The following is a 20458-nucleotide window of genomic DNA, read 5'->3' on the forward strand; positions in this document are numbered from 1 at the left end:
TACAGGGTGGTCCAGATGCATTGTGACCCCGATTTAAAAATTATCTAAATCTTTACACATATTCTTGAAAGGTTTATTTAGAACAGAAAATTAAAATACAAAGGGAAACAAATGTTAGGGGTCAATTAATTGGGGGTCACAAGACACCTGGGCCACGTTGTACAGCACAGTACTTTGTTTAAACCCTTGAAAAATACTCCTGGTGTCAATTACTCCTCCCTGTTTATGAACTTAAAACTGCCACAACTACAAACAACAACAACAGAGCCAATGAGGGCAATAACGTTGGCCAACTTGGTCAAGAGTCAAACAACAAGAAAACCCTGGCTGCCCGGATCATGATGTGATCTGCAATGCGCAACATAAGCCCACTTATTAAACCGCACACAAAGATCCCCCATATAGCCTTAACAGACTGTAGGGGCAAGTGCTGTTAGCGAGCACCTATGAAGGCCGGAACGGTACACGAGGGGGTGGGTGGCCAGCACCACGCTCGACCGCCTTTGTCTCCCTAGTGGCAATGTTTACACACCGCACCAGGTACTCATTTGAGGCTGAGTCGACCTAGGAGAGGCCCGGGACCGGTTCAGATAATCGTCACTGGTGTTGGCCGTGAGCGGGAATTGGAACTCGTGTCGCCGGGTTCATAGCGCAGCGCGCTAACCACTACACTACCGCACACACACACACGTACACATTTTAGTTAAAATCGCGCATACATGTCGTGGTGGAACATTGTGTGGTCGAACATTTCAGTATATCGTAAACAACTCTAGCTGGGGAGCACAAAACCTGTTTCTTCGCTGTAACTGACCCAGCAGGTCATGGATAACCGTATTCTCCTTGCTCAGCGACATTGCCATCTGGAGGTGCTGCAGTTTTGCCCGACCACGAACACGCACGAATTCGCAACGGGGGAAATGGCGCACAGACTCATCCAGAAAGACACCGAAGAAGAATTTGGTTGTATTTCTCAAATCCCCACGTGCGGTTGCACACATGCAACTGTGCTTTGAGTGCACAAGAGCGATATTCAGTGTCGAGTGTGACCCTCGTGTAAGATGGTATTCAATGTGTACATGGACAGAGAAAAAGCCAGTTTTCCAGGAGACTCCATGAAGTAATTTCAACGAGGTAATGTCCACGTCGTGCAGTTTCGATGGGCAAGGGGCCGTCCATAAATGACGTCACGCACCTGGGGGGGGGGTAAGACATTTGTGACGATGTGTGACAAGGGGGGGGGGGGGTTGAGAAATGTGACGTCACATCAAAATGCGCAACTTTAAATCAATATAGACGTTATACTTAACTAAATAGACTTCTTAATAAATGTTTTCTCCTACAACATCAGAGTGCAGCGCCAAATTAAATACGCACTACAATGACACTAGTTTAAAGCGATTTGAAGCATGTTAAATTTTTTTGGGGGGGGGCACAGCTTTCTGACGTCATATTTGAGAGGGGGGGTCTGGCTTTCTGTTACGCCGTGTGACGATGGGGGGGGGGTCAAAAATCGTCCAAAATCGCGTGACGTCATTTATTGACGGCCCCCAAACCTATCGCCAGTATCACGTTCGTTGGCACTGTCATGGGCAGTGAGGTCGGGCTGCATAGTCGTGGGAGCATAGAGGTAGAGTACAACAACAGATGTCGCTGCACCGGCAGCAGCCCCACAGCGGCGTTGCTGTGCCTTGGTGGTCACCCACAACAAACACTGTCCAGGCTCAACACGGCGTAGATTTCTGGAAGGATAAAACTATTTTCCTTTTATGTTTATTTTTACCAGGTAAGGCCCGCTGAGATGTTACAGCTATTTTTTTTTTGCAGAAGCGACGACCTGGCCACAAACGATAGCTCAACAAAGTGGCCGATCGTGGGATAAACCAGAGGACCCGGAAAAAAAATCCACTCGACTCCGGGGAGAGCATGCAAATTCCAAATGTTATAGAGCAAGAGTCCATAGCTGCCAACCCATACGTGTTAACCCGTATTATTGCACAGGGAAATTGAGTTGTCAGGCCCATGCGGCGTACAGCCGTTTCAATACGGGCAAAAAAACATGTGTGTTGTCTGTTTCTCCTTTGTGATGAGCCTTTGCAGGATGAACGTTGAGATTTATAAGGGCCACGGGGTGACCAATACGGTCTGAATTGGCCTGTAACAAGATAGGCAACTGATAAGGGGTTGACCAGGTATGGGAATCAGGGATCGGGATCGAGCCCCACGGCCTCCTGCATAGCAGACGAGGGAGTGAACATCTCGCCACCGTGTCGCGCCCTCAATTATGATCATTATGATAATGATGTGAAGCGGACGTGTCATGCCCAATCGGGCTACCCTGGGCGTGTGCGCGTGGTCGCGTAAAGCGGTTACGGGACACTCGTTCCTCTGTTTCAGGGACTCGATCTGTCGCATCGCAGGGACATCGCGCATTCTACTTTGTCGGGGACAAAGTTCCCCCGTTTCTCTTGAGCTCTCCTTGGGGGTTGAGTCGCCGCTGCTGCGGCTTGGGCTGAGAGTTGTCTCAGCCACAGCCGTTCAGCAGTAAACGGTGGCCGTAGCAAGAGTGGGTCACGCGCGCAGTGACGGGCGACAATAAGTTACTGCAACGGCAGCGACAAACAAAAGAAGAAGTTGTGGCTTACGTCAACCGCAGCGGGGGGGGGGGGTAACAACGACACAAGTGACAGCGCTCGGTCAGTTGGCCCCAGAAGTGTGTGAGCAATGGGTCTCCGCTCGACGCTGGTCCGGCGATGTCAACTGCTGATCGTCTTGCTCGCCCTGTCCCTGCTGATGACCGCGATTCCGCACCACCAGATATTCGCGAGCCTCAACGAGCTGCTGTGGAAGCACGCGGGACGTTTGCCGCAGCCCAGCGTCAACGCGGTTGCAGGTGGTGACGGTGGCGACGTGGGAGTCGATGGTGGTGGTGCCGATGATGATGATCGACGTGCTTTTGACGTCGGCCAATTGCACGCCGTTCGCGGCGACAGCGGCAGGGAACCGTCGACGAACATCCCCGAGTTTCGGTACCTGCTCAACGAGCCCGACACGTGCCGGCCTCGTGCACCCTTCCTCGTCGTCCTCGTCGCCTCCGAGTCTACCGAGTTCGAGGCCCGCGAGGCCATCCGCGAGACGTGGGCCAGCGAGAGCGTGGCGCTGCGCGGCGTCTCCTTCAGGCGCCTCTTCCTCCTCGGCACCGCGAACCCCGCGAGCGACGCGCAGCGGCGCATCGAGGAGGAGAGCCGACGGCACGGAGATCTCATCCAGCAGAACTTCACGGACGTCTACCACAACCTGACGCTCAAGACGCTGATGGGCCTCCACTGGGTGTCCGTGCACTGCCCGCACGCCTCGTACGTCATGAAGACGGACAGCGACATGTTCGTGAACCTGGAGGTCCTGGTCAAAGCTGTCCTCGAGCAGCAGGTGAACGAGGGGCAGCAGCAGCAGGAGGGGGGTGAGATTACGCAGCATGAGCGAGTCCCACGTCCCGACTACTTCACGGGCTACGTGATGCGCGGGTTCCTGCCGAACCGCAACCCCGAGAGCAAGTGGTACATGGCCGAGGACGTGTACCCGGGGGCAAGCTACCCGACGTTCTGCTCGGGCACAGGCTACGTGATGTCGGCCCCGTTGGCCACTCGTCTCTACCGCGCGTCCCTCGCGATCCCGCGGCTCCGGCTGGAGGACGTCTACGTGGGTGTGTGCCTGGACAGCCTGGGCGTGGAGCCCGTCTTCCCGCCGTACGAATTCCACTTCAATCATTGGCGGGTGTCCTACTCGCCGTGCCAGTACAGCCGCATCGTGACCTCGCATGCGTTCTCACCGAGTGAGCTGCGCCACTATTGGCATGACCTGCAGCGGCACCGGGACGAGCCGTGCGGATAGCGCGGCGGGGTGGGGTTGGAGGTGGCTTGGCTTGGATGGGCTGGGCTGCGTGGGTACTGGAGTAGAGTAATTTTTAAAAACATGATAAGGTATCGCTGAGTTGATCAGGGTGGCTGTGAGCTCGAGATTACACTGTGGTTGTTTTTTTTTACGACAATTTGCGGTTTGCAGAGCACAGGCTCAAAAGTCTATAAGGGAAATAATGAAATAAAAGAATACAAATTTAACATACTATAATCATTTTTTATTTTTATTCTTTTATTATCTCCCTTCTACGTGACTTTACCGAAAGAACCAAGAACATGAATACCTGCAGTCACAAAAGCTTTAAATCGAAAGATAGCACTATTGAATGTACAATAATAACCAGGAATGAATGCGTGTCTTGAATTGAGAGCAATGGTAGGGACACGGAGATTACAGTCGGTGTGAACTCGGGCTCGATGGGGTGGGCCGGGGGCTTGAAGTTAATACTGCAGTGGCAGCGGTCTCGCGACTGACTATTGCTATGGCGTACAACGTGGTTGACAGGCATTGGCCCCGGTACAACTAATAACTAAACGCCCCCCCCACCCCCCATCTACTTCCCCATTTACAAAGACAAATATCCCCCGTGTAACCTTTAACAGGCTTCATCTTCTTGGTTCTTTCGGTAGAGTCACGTAGAAGGGAAATGATAAAATAATAAAAATAAAACATAATAAAATAATTCTCACGACGTTTCGGCCACAACGCAAGCAGCCGTCCTCAGGTGAAGAACAGGTCTGTCGGAAAGACAGCGTCTGAATGAACACCACCAGGCTTGGCAGCGTATATTTAAGCTGGGTTGGAGGGGGAAGAGCGCCTTTATTATTTCCCTTCTACGTGACTTTACCAAAAGAGCCAAGAAGATGAATCCCTGCAGTCACGAAAGCTTTAAATCGAAACTTTAACAGGCTGTTGTGGCACGTGCCGTTAGCGAGTAGCACCTATGAAGACCGGCAGAGTGGAATACGAGGTAGTGGAGTAGTCAGCACCACGACCGGCCGCCTTTGTCTCTCTAGTGGCGATGTTTACACAACGCACCAGGTGCTCGCAATCGATATATACTCTATTTGATTGGATATTGAGTTCACGGGAGTGTCAACGATATTGATATCTGGAGTGATCGATATTTAAAGCCATTCGCGGTTGACATTGATTGGCTGTGCGCGGTGGAGGTGGTGCGTTGGGAGTCGAGGTTGGTGGATCATGCAAAGATCGCCGTTGGCTCTGAGACTCCCACGCAGCAGGTCGGGCCACGTCAGTGGTTCTCAACCGGGGGGGGTGGGGGGCACGCGTTCATTATTCGTACGTTGTTTTCTCAGAACGCTGTTGAGAAACCACTGGGCGACGTGCGATGTGAATTCACGCTTTCCCCGCTCGAGCCGGGTCATATCAACTGAGCCGCAGTGGCGAGGGGGACCGACGGACGGCAGAATTGAATAACGCAAATGGTTACGTCTTGTTTCAGCACATTCATTGCAATAACATAGGTATATTGATAAACGATTGTATGTATGGGAGATCGACAACGCGAACCACGGGCACATGTATAAATGATATCGATACTGTATACATACCTGTCAACCCATACGGTTTACCCGTATTCTTGTGCAGGGAAATTGAGTGAAAAAATGTTTTTGTAATGTTTTTGTGTTTCTCCCTCGTGATGGGACTTTGTCGGATGAACGTTGAGATTAATAAGGGGCACAGGGTGACCAACAAGGTCTGAATTGGTCTGTAATAAGGTAGGCAACTGATACGGGGTTGACAGGTGTGTGTGTGTGTACGATATAGGCTACCCGCCACTATACTTGTCGACGGTTCCTTTTGGAATGCAGTCGGATTTCAAAACCAGTTTACCACCACCACCACCACCATTGTCTGCTCCCACTCGTTCCGGTTGATTTCCACCACCCGGCCGTTCTGAGAGCCGAGGTGGAAATTCAGCATTCCTGTCTCGCGTTTGGACAGCCCGTTGCGGACTGTTCACACGTGCTCCTTAAATTTATCGACCTCAAAAAATGATGATGAGCAGAGTCAACCCTCTGACAGCGATTGGAACTCGGACACGCTTACCATTGTAAGTCAAGCGCCACAGCGCCACCACCAAGCATTTTAGTATTTTGTATACCGGCTCGTCTCGTATAACGAGCGTTCTTTCTACGAGAATTCGCTATAACGAGCACATTTTTTTACTAATTTGTTCTCAAAACAACTAAAATGTTCGCTTAGCGAGCGGAGACTGATCGATCAATATGCGTCCCGTGGCCACAAGGGACGCACGGTGGCCCGCAGCTGTTTGTTTACCAGCTGTGCTGTGCTGCGTGCCCGCGCGTTTCGTCGTGTGGAGGGACTGTGCCTCGTGGTGGCACTGATGGGTGGGTAGGGGGAGGGTGTTGGTGGCGGCGCTGAGGACAGCAAGTCGCACTCCGTATGTATGTTGAACTTCTTTCGCGCCGTACGTAGCCAACCGTGCTCATCGGATGTGCAGGGGAAGAACAACAAATTAAACACAAAAAGAAAAAATTCACATCCCCGCATCGTGGCTATGAATCCAGCACACGTGGTTCGATTTCCAGCCATTGGTAACATCAGTGGCGAGTGATATTTGAACCAGTGGTCCGACATGGCCCCTGCTGATCCCTGCACCCACTAACATTTACCCTTCAAACAACATAAATGGCAGGCACCTGCAAGCATTGAGTTTTGTTCATGTGGGGTGTTATATTTTACGTTTTATTACTTTATTTAAATCGCCTAAATTATATTTATAGTGTTATAAAAGTTGTTCAAGAGTGGAACATTTCGGGACTGAAACTTATGTCAACTTTTAACATGGGAGTCAATGGGAAAATGATGATTGTTGGACTGATGAAGTTTTGATCGGGTTTTTCACGGAACGTATATCGCTCGTTAAGCGAATCAAGCCTGTACTGTACACGTTTGCGAGGTTGTACAGTCCATGATAGTCTTCGTTGTACATTAAAGGCTGTTTAATTTTTGTTATACAATGTGCACTACCCTGCACCTCCGATTAGCACGGTTGGATACGTGCGGTGCATCATGCCATACATGATGTTTTAAACAAAGCTGTCCCAAGCTGCTTTCTCCTTACGAGTGAGCTTCTTGGGGAATTCATTGCACTCCAGGATCTTCATTATCTGTGGTCCGACGAAGACACCGGCTTTCACCTTTGCCTCAGACAGCTTAGGGAAGAAGTCTTGAAGGTACTTGAAGGCTGCCGACTCCTTATGTATAGCTCTGACAAATTGTTTCATGAGGCCCAATTTGATGTGCAGTGGTGGCATCAGCACCTTACGGGGGTCCACCAGTGGCTCCCACTTGACGTTGTTCCTCCCCACAGAGAACTCGGTCCACTGTGGCCAGTCCCACCTGGGCTAGTTCGCCTTGGTGTCCCTGCTATCCCAAAGGCAAAGAGAGCAGGGAAACTTTCTTGGAGACCCATCAGGAATGCCACCATTTTGAAGTCTCCGATGACCTCCCAGCCATACTCCTCACTCTTCAAGGCGGCCAGCAAGGTCTTGATGCTGTTGTAATCCTCTTTGAGGTGCACCGAGTGAGCCAGGGGAAGAGACGGGTACTTGTTACCATTAAGGCGTCACTCATTCTGGTTACAGGCGATTCTGATTGCCTCGAACAGACTGGTCATATCGTGGCAGAAGCAGAGCCCTTCTTAACGGGTGAAGAAGCTGCAAAAAGGCTGGTGACGCTTCCTCTGATCTGCGACTTGCACATTTTAATCCAACAAGTTCCACTGCTTGGGCCTAGACGTCAAAAGCTCGGCATTGGACTTGGTGATACCAAGATCTCTGATCAAGTCGTTGAGGTCCGTTTGGTTGGGGTAGAATGGGTTTCTCTCCTCAGCTCCACCTCTGAAATTTTCATCTGGATCTACGTCTTCCTCGCTCTCTGACTTGCTGCTTTCTTCTAAAGACGGCTGCTCTCTCTCCGGAGTAGTGGGTACGGGGAGCTCATGGCAGTGTGGCACCGGGGCGATGGATGAAGGATGGTCCAGATACGTGCTAGCAGGCGCATTCTTGCCAGTCCGACGTTTGGAAGGGTCCACCATGCAGAAGTAGCAGTTGCTTGAGTGGACAGTGGGTTCCTGCAAAATTCTTGTGATAGCGAACTTCATGGATCTCTTTTCCCCTCTGTACCATCCTACACAAATATATTTATTTCACCCATTACTAATGTGTAAGAGATTCTCGCACCATTTTTCATATATGATATATTTTTTCAATAACATTGAAAATTGTAAAACATCTTAAAATGTAAAACTTTTACAATTAAAAAAAATGTATAACATAAAATTCCGAGCAACAATTGTCCATCTTACCTTTCAGAGTTTTTTTGCATTGCTCGCAGGTGAAATGAGGTGCCCAGGGTTTGTCTTGATCCCTGACAGGCATGCCGAAATATGCCTTGTCGGCCTCACACATCTTAACAGATGCTTGCACAGAGTACTTTTTCGCTCTTGTCTTGATAAATTGGCCGCAGACATAGCAAAATGCGTCTGCCGGATGCTTGCAGCCTCTTGATGCCATCTCAGAAAAATGTAGGTGTGTATCCACTTAGGCAACTGCAACTAAACTGAACTGGTGGGCTTAAGGCCCCTGTATTTATACTAGTATTTATATTACTGTAAAGTTCTAGAATATTCTCGAAGTTACTCCAAGTTTACTCAGCAATGAATCTATCTGGAATGTTCTGGAAAATAGTAAAATTTCAAAATATCACTGTCCTGGTCACAAAAGCAAAGTTTGTGGGGAATAATAGCCATTTTCTGTACTTTTGAGGCATAAGAAATTGGGAAATAACACTACCCAGAAACAAAAAAAATGTGTTACACAGTGTTATAGAAGCATGTTTGTTTTGCATATTTTACCACAAGCATGTGTGGTTTATTATTCAGACTTGATGCCTTGCAACAAGTGTCTATCTGGTGTTTGAACATCTGCCGGAGAGGGTAAAGCCTATTATTTTTTCATCACCTTGAAACTGGCAAAAACGGTCCCATAGATAAGAGAACGTGAGTTTCACAGTTCGATGCAGCATGCAAAGTAAAAATAAATCAACAAAAACTCTGCTGCTTAAAATACGCATGGTACAGCAATTCGTTTTCCAAAGGTCACGGCGTTGGTATAAAACAGGTTCTCCCAAGCCTATCGGTCACCAAACAATATTGTCAATCATTGTGTTTGCGAAAGCTGCTGTAGGTCGCACCGTCACGAATGGCAAATACTGTATGTATGTTGAACTAATCCGCGCTTCCGTGCTCATCGGAGGTGCGGATCACAGACGCACAAAAAAATCACAGAGGCAAAGACAAAGATCCCCCTGATAGCCTTAACAGACTGTTGGGGCAAGTGTTGTTAGCGAGCACCTATGAAGGCCGGTACAGCGCACGAGGGCGTGGGGGATCAGCACCAAGCCCAGCCGCCTTCGTCTCCCAAGCATTTACACACTGCACGAGGCATGGGCGAGGGACGTGTGGTTTAACATTTGTATACATATAAAAATAAATAATGAAACAATACATATCCTTCATACATCTGTAGGGGTCTTACGGAGGGAATATGTGTCGAGCTGATATGTATGGGATCCAACGGGAAACTAGCACAGTGGGCGGGGCTACGTCAGTGCACGGGCAGGTGCCCTCTACGACGTCCGCGCTTCGGACGTTACGATCCCCCGGGGCCCCACCCCTCAGGGAGGGGGATGTATAAAAGGGAAATGTATCGGGGGGCTAGGGAGAGTTTGGTTAGCTAAGAAGAGAAGACGGAAGACGTCCCAGATAGAGCCCTGGTCTCCCCCTGCTACGCCGTCCTTGTCAGGACCGTGCAGGCATCCTGCTGAATTGCCTGTCCCGGTCTTGGCGGCTGCTGATGACGCAGCATCAATGACTAATTCTATCGCACAACAGGGTTCTGATTCCCTGTTGGGGTTGCCTGCTACGGAATGGGGCCGGTTGCAAATGGAAGATACTTCCCTCCTTGCGTTGCGCCGCCGCGTCGGGGACCGGGGGCGGGGGAGGGGTGATGCCGACGCATGGGAAATGCTCGGTGGGTTGTTAATGCATTGGGACGGGAAATCCCATCGCCACCGGCTAGTGGTCCCTTCGGGGTTACGGGGTAGGGTGGTGTGGGCCGCTCACGAGCGCCTCCTCCACCTGGGTACCCAAAAGACCCTGGCCTTGCTCCAACTTGATTTCTTTTGGCCGGGCATGACAAGGGATGTCGGGGATCTGCTAGCATCGTGCCCTAGATGTGCGCAGCGCAAACCACCAGCGAAGGAGTCGAACCCGCCCCTGCAATCTATCAGGGTTTCCCGGGTGAACGAACTCGTCGCGCTGGACATTCTAGGACCGTTCCCCGCCACCCCTAGGGGAAATAGGTATTTGCTAACCGGGGTTGAATATTTCACGCGCTGGCCTATGGCCTGGCCCCTGGCCAACCAGTCGGCGGCAGCCATCGTGGAGGCCTTTGTCCAGGGATACGTCCTTGACAAAGGTGCTCCCGAGAGGCTGCTGACTGACCAGGGTAAAAAATTTTCAAGCAAATTGCTCAAACAGGTCTGTGACATCCTTGGCACTAAAAAGATTCGCACCTCTCCATATCACCCACAAACCGACGGGATGGTCGAGCGGTTGCATCGTACCATCACGTCGATGCTGTCGCAGCACGTTTCTGACTCACAGACGGATTGGGATTTGAAAATTCAGGGGGTCCTGTCAGCATACCGGTTGGCCCCTCATACTGCGACGGGATTTTCCCCCTTTTTCCTTATGTACGGCCGCGAGCCGGAGCCACCTATTCAGGCCCAACTGCAGATCCCGGCGCCGCACGGAAAGACTCAATTGGCCGAACACGTTAAATTCAACCTGGAAAAATTAACGGAGGCTCGGGATGCTGCCATGCAAAATTCTGCCAGGCGGCAGAGGGCTAATGAGCGCCTCAGAATGGGTCGCGCGCATGTAATACAGTGGAAGCCGGGGGACAGGGCGTGGTTGCACTGTCCCCAGGTACCGCTCGCGTCCTCCTCTAAACTGCTGCGACCGTGGCGGGGTCCCGTCGAGGTGGTTGAGGTCCTGAGACCTCAGTGCGTGCGCATTCAATGGGGGAGGCGCCGGTGGTTTGTACACCCTGCCAGGCTAAAACCCTTCGTTGCGGTGCGAGATCCCACTACACACGCGCGTGGCCAAGCATGTGGGTGGGCGTCCGACTCAGAGGGGTCTTCTCCGTTGCTCCCGCCTAACGTGCTGCCGGCTGTCCCACCCCCAGGCGCACCGGGAGTGACGGGCTCACGCCCGACGACCCCCGCAGGGGATGCTGAGGGTCTTGCGACGTCGGCAACAGACTCGCTCTGTGACGAACACCTGCCGGCCGACGACCTGCCGGCCGACGACCTGCCGGCCGCGCCTGTCCCGTGTGACGGGCCGGCGGCGAGAACGCGCGCAAAAATGCGCAGACTCTTGTGAAAAAAAAGAGAGAAGAAAAAAAAAAATTTTTTTTTTGGGTCTTTTGTGCTTTCTCTTCCGGTGTACATTCGCATGTTGTGCTCACGGTGTGGGGCGTCCGTGCTGTGTTCCCGGCACGTGCCGCGCTGCGTTATACGATTAGTGTGTTGTGTGTGTTGTGTGTGTTGTGTGTGTTGTGTGTGTTGTGCGTCGTCTGTGGGGGGGCTGGGGGGGGACTCCAGGTAAAGATACACGTGTATATACGCTCGTCCTACGGTTTTCGTATTTATTCGCGGGGGGTGGTTCGTCGGATTATTTTTTTTCTTTCTTCCTGGTGTTATGCTCGTTGCGTTATTGTTCAAAAAAAAAAATGAGGCACACGCTGGGGTATCGAGGGCTGAATAAACTTTTATTGTCGATGTTGCAGCCGGGACGGCTGCGAGCTGTACAGGGGGGGGTGATGTAGGGGTCTTACGGAGGGAATATGTGTCGAGCTGATATGTATGGGATCCAACGGGAAACTAGCACAGTGGGCGGGGCTACGTCAGTGCACGGGCAGGTGCCCTCTACGACGTCCGCGCTTCGGACGTTACGATCCCCCGGGGCCCCACCCCTCAGGGAGGGGGATGTATAAAAGGGAAATGTTTCGGGGGGCTAGGGAGAGTTTGGTTAGCTAAGAAGAGAAGACGGAAGACGTCCCAGATAGAGCCCTGGTCTCCCCCTGCTACGCCGTCCTTGTCAGGACCGCGCAGGCTCGAGTCAGTGGCGTGGTGCCAGAGCCAGAGCCAGGGTTGGTCTGGACTCTGAGTACCGGGCCCGACTGACCAGTGTCGGGCCAAGATAGCCTCCCCTAGTCCACGAGAGGAGGACTCTGAGGCAGGCTAGGGTTAGCCTAGAGGTGGGTCCTCAGATAGACGGGTGAGGGGGCCGATACCCCCTCAGTGTGTATGTCACAACGTGTGGTGTTAAATAAACAAGTGTGCCTCCAACTCCGGTGTGAACGAGTCATAAGAGTACTACACATCTGTACGTCCACGTAAAAACTTTTTTTATACACATTCCATCAGCCACGATACATTTTGGGAAGGCATAACTTGGGCAACATTGGCTCAACACAAGCAATCTCTGGACTGGTTTCAACATTGCGTCCTATCGTCAGTCAGGCTTGCTTGAACCGATGTTGGTGAATGCCAGATCTAATAGGCAATGAGTTGTATACACAGCTCCATTTCCAATCTGACCTCGGACCATCACATTTCGAATGCCGCTCTGCGGAATTGCCTGTAAATTAGCATTTGCAAGGCTCAAGTGGGAGGGAGGGTGACTGGGATATGCGCCTAAAATTGTAAATGGAAGTACGTGTCTGTCTGTGTGGCAATCCATGATATGAACCAGATACACGCATAAAAGTTGAAGAAATTATTGATATACTGGAATGTACAATCTATGACACGCATGTTTTCTCCCCAGTGGCTTTTATTTTTTTAAATACGATTTTTACTGGTTACATTTATTGCTATCGTTAGCAAGGTGTGGTCCTATGGTTAAATGCCACTCGGCTACTTAGTGTCTGTGTCGTACATTTTGTGAAGAACCCCGGACTGGTCTTAACAAGTTGTGACCATGATAAAAAAATATATTCCAATGAGTATCCTGTTGGACTGATTTTGAGATACAGTAAGACTCGTGTGGTCACATTAGGCAATACCAATGAGTGCCCTGAAGTTATACGCACCCTTTTTACTGCCAATTCATTCACCAGTCTTGTCCTATGAAGGTAAAAAGTAAAGGTGCAGCCCTGCAATTTCTCACACCACTCTTGACAGAACATCCTCTAGAGGGAGCTCTAGAGAATGTTTGGACTACTCCTCTGCCACATTGACCAGACCTCTTGGAAGAGGTGGGCGTACATACACTTTACCCCGTCACACGCGACCTACCACCGATTAAGGTGTACCTGTGATGCCGCCGCCAAGAAGCCGCTCGGCGGGCGCCCCATCTACGACCTCGCCACCACCAAGCGACAGAGCCAACCCCGCTTCCCCCTCACCTCACCTCACATAAACACACCCGCACGCAATTCCCCCCCCCCCCCCCCCCCATAGAGCTCCGAGGGGAGGTCACCTGGCTGACCGGTTTTCACCCAAGAAGCCCTTACCGGGATAATCTTCACGGTTTCCTGCGGCCAGGGAATTGGACGACCTCCCCCGATGGTAATTCGCACCGCGGCGCTGTGACCGGCATTAAGATTACATGGTCGCGGCGAGGGGCCACTCGACCACCGCAGTTGAAACGCACTCCACACACACGCGTATCGGCGAGGCAGGCAGAGACCGCAACCACGAGCTAAGGGGAAGCCAGAAAGGGGGGAGGGCAGCTGGGTGGCGTGACGGTGTGCTCGGGAAGCGCCGCGGCGCGCCGCAACACGCAGCGCATCTTATTAGCATAACAAAGGCGCCCCGGAACCGCCGCACGCGCCCTGACTGGCGCGCGCCCATTGTTAAAGAAAAACTGGGAGTGCATAACAACAGGCGGTGTGGCATCTCTTTGATGTAGGGACGATAAAAGGGGGGCGCAAACGGGTAGATGGTCTCTTGCTCCAGAATCAGGCCACGAGACGCTCTCCAGCCCAGCGACTCGGACGTCCGTGCGACGCATCGAGGTACGCAGTGAGGACGGGATCAGCGGAACGCCGTGGGCACCTAATCGTAAGTGAAAAGGGGGTATTGGGAAAGAGACTAGAGAGTCCAGAGCCACCTAGAACATATCCCTCCGATAGATCGGGTACAGACCCAGGGACGATAACGTAGGCTTGCCACGCCGATCGATATCGAACCAACAGTAAAGCTTAGTCGCCGAGAATAAACCATTAATAACCCAGCGCAGCCTCGAGTGGTCTTACGAGTGAGTGAAGCGTGTGGTGCTGTGTGCAGGTGTGTGCGCTCGTCGCGTGGGGGGGGGGGGGGGTGTCGGTGCGTCCACAGGTACCCGCTCCGTCTATCGCCGCAGGGACTCGCGCGGTGTGAGGGCAGCGTCATTCGCCCTCCGACCCCTGACCCCCGTTCAGAGCGTGTAATTGGTGGAGAGACAACGCAGCGTTTACAGGTGAACGAGAGCGGGCGGCGAGCTATGCCTCTCACACGAGCTCGTGGAGGGGCGGACCAGGGAGGGGAGCCGTCGGGCGATGAGCCCAGCGACGGCAGCAGCTGGTCCCAGACCAGCGAGGGGTCGGCAAACGGCGGAGCCCCTGCCATCGGCACGCAGCAGGGAGGGACCTCGGGGACCAGCGGCCCCAACAACTTGGTGTCAGAAGTCGTACGAACCCTCACATCTTCACGGGAAGGTGGCGCACTACTCCACGCAAAGGTAAGGCATGTGTTCACCGGCCAGGGGACCCCTACATGGAAAGCGTTTTCCCACAATATCATAGGGGCTAAAGAGCTTAATGGCTGGTCGGACGCGCAGGCGTTACGACAACTTACGTTGAACCTGGATGGGCGGGTATCCGACTTTGTAGAGGCACTACCCGAAAGCGCGCAAACCCAACTAGAGGAACTAATGCGTAGATTAGACCTGCGTTTCGGCATGCGCAACGCGATATGGGCAAAGACGGCCTTAGAGGCGCGCCGACGCCAACCCGGCGAGGACTTCCGAGACTACGCCGAGGACGTGCGATCACTAACCCGGATCGCCCGTCCAGAGTTCGCGAAGGAGGTCATTGACGCGCTAGCTGCAGACAAGCTGCTCAGGTACCTAACTCGCACCGTGTGGTGGCAGCCCAAAAGGGGTAGCGCAGGCCTCCCCTTTGATACCCTGGTCGAGCACGCAATTGAGTGTGAGGAGCTCTCCAGCGAACGCGCACAGCTCCGAGGGTCGGGACAAGAGTGCACCGTGGCGAGCCTGATCCCAGACGAGGAGGAGGAGGATGAGGAGGAGCCCGCCAGCCCAATAAGGAGACGGGCAAGAGAGCCCCAGAGACCCCGCGAGACAACCCCGGGTAAACCAAATGGACGGTAAGATAACCCAAGTAGGTGAGAGGGTAACCCAAGTAGACGACAAAATGAGCCGGGGTATGACCAAGCTGCAGTCCTCCTATGAGACCATCCAGTCCGAGGTGGGGGAGTTAACTGGAAGAGTAGCCTGACTAGAAGCAGGGTCTGGGCAGTGACGTACTGGGGGGAGAGGAAGCGGGCAAGGGGCCCACTATGGAGCCGCCACCCTTCCCCGGGCATGTTATATGTGCAACCGTCGGGGGCACCTCATGAGAGATTGCCCTGAACTCGCCCGTTCTAGACATGCGCGGGGGTTAAACTCCAACGCCCCCTAGAACGCGGACCAACTAGGGGTGCAACCGACGTGGTCCCGACACAAATAGACGATAATGAGAATAACGGCGAGCGAGTGATCTCCACACAGATTCCAGCGGCGACACCCAAGAACGCGGCGACTCCCGGCGACTGGCTGCGGGAACTGGTGGCGGGAATTACGGGGGCCAAGTCGCTGGTGGAAGGGAAGGTAAACGAAAAGCGTACCCGAATCCTACTGGACACGGGGGCGGTGGCCTCGCTCGTGAGCGCAGCGCACTGCAGCATGATCGGGGTCGATGTGATCCACCTGCAGGCCCCGGACCGCGCGCTGCACACGGCGAGCGGAGCCGGAATGGGGCTACTGGGGAGAGCCACCCTAGAAGTCCGCATAGGCAGCCAGATGTGCACCCAGGAGTTCTACGTGTCGAGTGTGTTGTGTCACGAGTGTATTGCAGGTACCGACCTCCTAGAAAAGCTGGGACTGTTGTATGTGTTGGGTTATGAAATTTTGATAAAAAAATAAAAATTAATAATTTTCTGAAAAATGCGCAAATCGCATTATGTTAATGTGTGCATTAACATGCATAAATTATGATAATGTGTGTAATTATATGCATAAATTATGATAATCACGGAGATAATCGTAGTAATTTATGTGGATGCTTGCGATTATGTTAATGTGTGCAGTTGTGATAATTAAGCTTAGTTTCGTTTATCCAGAGTTGTATCAATCAGGGTAACACGATTATCATTGATTAAACGTTTACTGATTATCTTAGTGTGTTTATGTTATTTTAGGTCTCCATTTTCATATCTCATCGCAGGTAACAGCTCTTATGAATAAGACAGTTTTGCATGGACTTGGAAAGAAGCACTCGAACAGTTGGTGTTAAGCAATTTTAATTCTAAACAAACACATGACACTCTCTTATCCAGAAGCAAGTATACATCAATAAATTCATGGGCAAGATTATGCAATTAACGAAATTGAATTACTAAAACATTTCTTATTCATGTAACTCGATGGCAGCAACTGCTTTGCACGATCAGTTGGTAGTGAACGCACCACCTCGAAATGGCAACCCTTTTTGAAACGCAAAGATACACATTTTTTTAAGTCTTATTCGTGTGCGTGCTGTGTGTGCGTTGTCCCCTTGTAATATTAATTAATTCTTAGAGCCGGGAGTTGTGTCGTTAGCTTGTGTGGTGTGGGAGGATACAAACAGCGGCCAGAGGTTCCTCTCGATTGGGTGTGGCAGCCGCGAGCCCCTGCTGCTCCCTCGCTCGGACGTGTCTCTGCTTGTGCGCTCTCTCTCTCTCCACTGCTGGATGACGAGTTGGCACGACGCTCGGTGTGACGCCCGGTGACGTCCGAGTCGTGCTGCTCTTGCGCTCTCTCTCCCTCTACTGCTAGATGACGAGTTGGCACGACGCTCGGTGATGCCCGGGTCGTGCTGCTGCTGTGGCTCTCTCCTTGATCGTTGCCAAGTTCACACGGACACTCGCCCTTGCTTCAGGCTGTGTTGGCTTGTGGCTCTGGACGACGCGGCTGTGCTCTCTGGGTGGTGGTCGGTCTGAGTATCAAACACACTGCGCATTCGATGGCACTTTCTCTCTCTTGGTGGCAGCCCCCGGCTTCTCCACTGCTCGATTGATTGTTGAGTCGGCACGATGCTCGCCGTCGCTCTGGACGTCTTGTCTGTTTACACTGGTCGTTGGTAGGTGTGCCCTCAAACACACGGCGCATTCGATGGCGCTGTCCTCTTCCTCACAGCCGTTTGATCAGGCTTTCTCCACTGCTTCGCGCTCTCTGCTTTGCACGCTTGGTCGACGCTTGGCGATCTCCGCCCTTTTACAGGTTGATTGCTTGTCGTCACTCGTCACTCTCTCTGCTCCGTGCTTCCCTTGTTCGTGCAGCTGCCAGCTTCACTCGCACTTAACTTCGTTCTGCGCGAAGCGACACCTGCTATCGGCATCGGTGTTTCGTTTCCTCACGACGCTCCGCCAGCCGGAGCACGGCTGAAACCCAGCCCCGACCCAGGTTAAACTCAGACTTCTGCGACTCGAACGACCCCTCCTCGTTCCATCACTTCTCGAGGCACGATCTGTCCCAGCTCTCTTGCAAGCCCCATCGCAACGCCGCGTCGCACGCCGAGTTGCAAGACTGAGCGCGACTCGGACAGACTGCTCTCAGGCTTCCACTTTAACGATGTCTCATCGTCCCATCTCTTCTCGAGGCATGATCTGCCCCAGCTCTCTTGCGAGCCCCGTCGCAACACTGAGCGCGACTCGGACAGACTGCTCTCAGATTGTCACTTTAACGATGTCTCGTCGTCCCATCTCTCCTCGAGGCACGATCTGACCCAGCTCTCTTGCGAGCCTCGTCGCAACGCCGCGTCGCAAGCCGAGTTGCGAGACCGAGCACGACTCGACCCAGACTGCTCATTCGCTAAGCGCGCTTGTGCTTAACTTAAAAACGTGACTCCCCTCTCTGCGCATTCCTTGCGAGCGGGCAACAAAACAAAAACAGAGCAAGAAGAAGCAGACACCCCCGCGACCCCTCCTCGCGACCTTTCCTAACCCTCCAAGCATTCATGGGCCATCTGTTTGTGCTGCGGGGAGACAAAGACGGCCGTGTTTAACTCAAAACGTGAGCACCCTCTCCTCTCTCCGCGTCTCTTGCGAGAAAAAACAAACAGAAAAAAACAGATGTTCTCGAATGTCAGCACAACCCCCCCCCCCCATTGTGACCTTTCTGCTCCCTTCTTGCTTGCCCCGCGTGGGTCATTCTGAGGTCAGACCCCGCTGGAAGACAAAGGTGGTCGAGGAGATGTATGCGATCCTTATGTGGTCCTGTGTGTTACATTTATTCTTGATATTTTTTTTTTATGAGTTCCTTCGGTCTTAGTATCATGGTAATCATTCGTCTATGTTTAATGAATATTTGTAATGATCCTCGTCACATCATTATTTTTGAAGGTTTCGCCAAGTTTAGTTCCCCAGAGATTGGTGTTTTATTCTGAGTTATTTTTTTTTTATGTCCTGAGGTTAAGTGTAACTATGTTTCCACTTAAGCTTTCTGGAATTCGTACTCTTTAGTTTTTAGGAAGGTCATGTAGGTAGGAAACATATAATTCTAAATAATATGTATGCGGTGAATATAAGGGAATTACTACTAATAATAAAAAACCTATTGTTTGTTGGTTAATTATCTTTGTTAATTTTCTACTTTTCGGTAAGGAAAACGTTAAGAAAACGCGAGTTGCAACCGTTATTTACTCTGCACCTTATCTGTACATCTCCAGATGTCTTGGGAGGTTAGTCCATCCATATTTTTGTCCATCTGGATGTCTATGACCTCTCTGTGACCAAATTCTTATCATTTTAAATTCCTGGTGTGCTTGTGAGGAGACGTGGGTTGTTTTCATTATTTAATTTAAAAAAAAATTATTATATTTTTTAATTATTCTTAATATTAATAACGGAAAACAGGGCATAGATACAACAATCTCAACGTGCAACCCTGCCAGCGATGCGCCACCATGGAGAGCAGTGGCGAGCGGATTCCGTTCCTGGGACAAGAGCCGACGCACCCCCGTTTCGCACCTGTGGCCACTATCCTGGCGACGAAAGTCACCATCGGGCCGCTCACCGAGATGCTGGTGCCGGTGGCAACATCCCCCACCGACCCCGCACTCCGACCATCAGGGGAGGTAATGCTAACTCCACAACCGGAGCTGCCAAAATGGTATGGGGTCGTGGGATCCGCCACATTGGTAAACGCAGATGGGGACCGATTGTTTATGCGGATGTTTAACCCTCACAGTACCCCGGCGATGCTGCGACGGCGCACCCCGATCGCCAACGTACACCCCCTGCACGCACGCCACTCTGACGACTCGGTGTTCGCGCTCTGGGCTGAGGACATCGGTCGTCCCGAGGGTGACCAGGACTTGGCCTGGCGAGTCGGCCCGACTCCCCGATTACAGGTGAACGAGAGTGGGCGGCGAGATATGCCTCTCACACGAGCTCGCGGAGGGGCGGACCAGGGAGGGGAGCCGTCAGGCGATGAGCCCAGCGACGGCAGCAGCTGGTCCCAGACCAGCGAGGGGTCGGCAAACGGCGGAGCCCCTGCCATCGGCATGCAGCAGGGAGGGACCTCGGGGACCAGCAGCCCCAACATACCCATTTATACTGCCGAGTGGACAGGGTTTAGGCCTTTTGGGGGAGAGAGGGGATTTTATAAAACTAGAATTTCGGCGGCCTATGGAATTTCGGTGGCCTATGGGAGGGCTTCTCTGTGCTTGGCGCCTCGCCCGTCGACTCACTGATGTCTTCTTCTGCCCTCGCACCCCCCCCCCAATGTGTGCAGGTACTACTGATTCTATTGTATATAGGGTGTGCAGGCATATACACCTATATGCCTACAAAATAAATTTCATTTTTTGGGGGAGGAGTGAAAAACATTTTTTGGGGTGGGGGGGTCGACATTTTAATAGACTTCCCCTCTGGATTGCAAGTCGAGTGTGTTAACCATTGCACGGTGGCAGTATAATACATGTAGGAACAACAGGTTCCACACTGCCCGCCAGGGATTATTTGTCTGTCTGTCGTGCATATTTGTCTGTCGTGCACGAATGCGCTGTCCAACCAAAGTTCCTACCTGCCCACTCCGAAAAAACGTGTTCAGTAATGGATTGCAAAGAACCGATCTATGTCACCTTGATTAGTGGAGACATTTTGACTTAAAACTTTC

At 52.0% G+C, this 20458-nt stretch overlaps 1 protein-coding gene across 1 annotated transcript; it reads left to right on the forward strand.

The window, feature by feature from the left end:
• The first annotated feature begins 2386 nt into the window (after positions 1 to 2386).
• Positions 2387 to 4081, forward strand: LOC144719535 (beta-1,3-galactosyltransferase 2-like). Its single transcript, XM_078595544.1, has one exon. The coding sequence runs from the start codon at positions 2725 to 2727 to the stop codon at positions 3889 to 3891; it is 1167 nt and encodes a 388-aa protein (XP_078451670.1). The 5' UTR covers positions 2387 to 2724; the 3' UTR covers positions 3892 to 4081.
• The last annotated feature ends 16377 nt before the right edge of the window (positions 4082 to 20458 follow it).

This window comes from Lampetra planeri, chromosome 6 (genome assembly GCF_965212315.1).
Source record: "Lampetra planeri chromosome 6, kcLamPlan1.2.h2, whole genome shotgun sequence".
Taxonomy (NCBI): domain Eukaryota; kingdom Metazoa; phylum Chordata; class Hyperoartia; order Petromyzontiformes; family Petromyzontidae; genus Lampetra; species Lampetra planeri.

Coding starts and splice junctions, on each gene's coding strand:
- LOC144719535 (XM_078595544.1), top strand. CDS start 2,725: ATGGGTCTCCGCTCGACGCTGGTCCGGCGATGTCAACTGCTGATCGTC.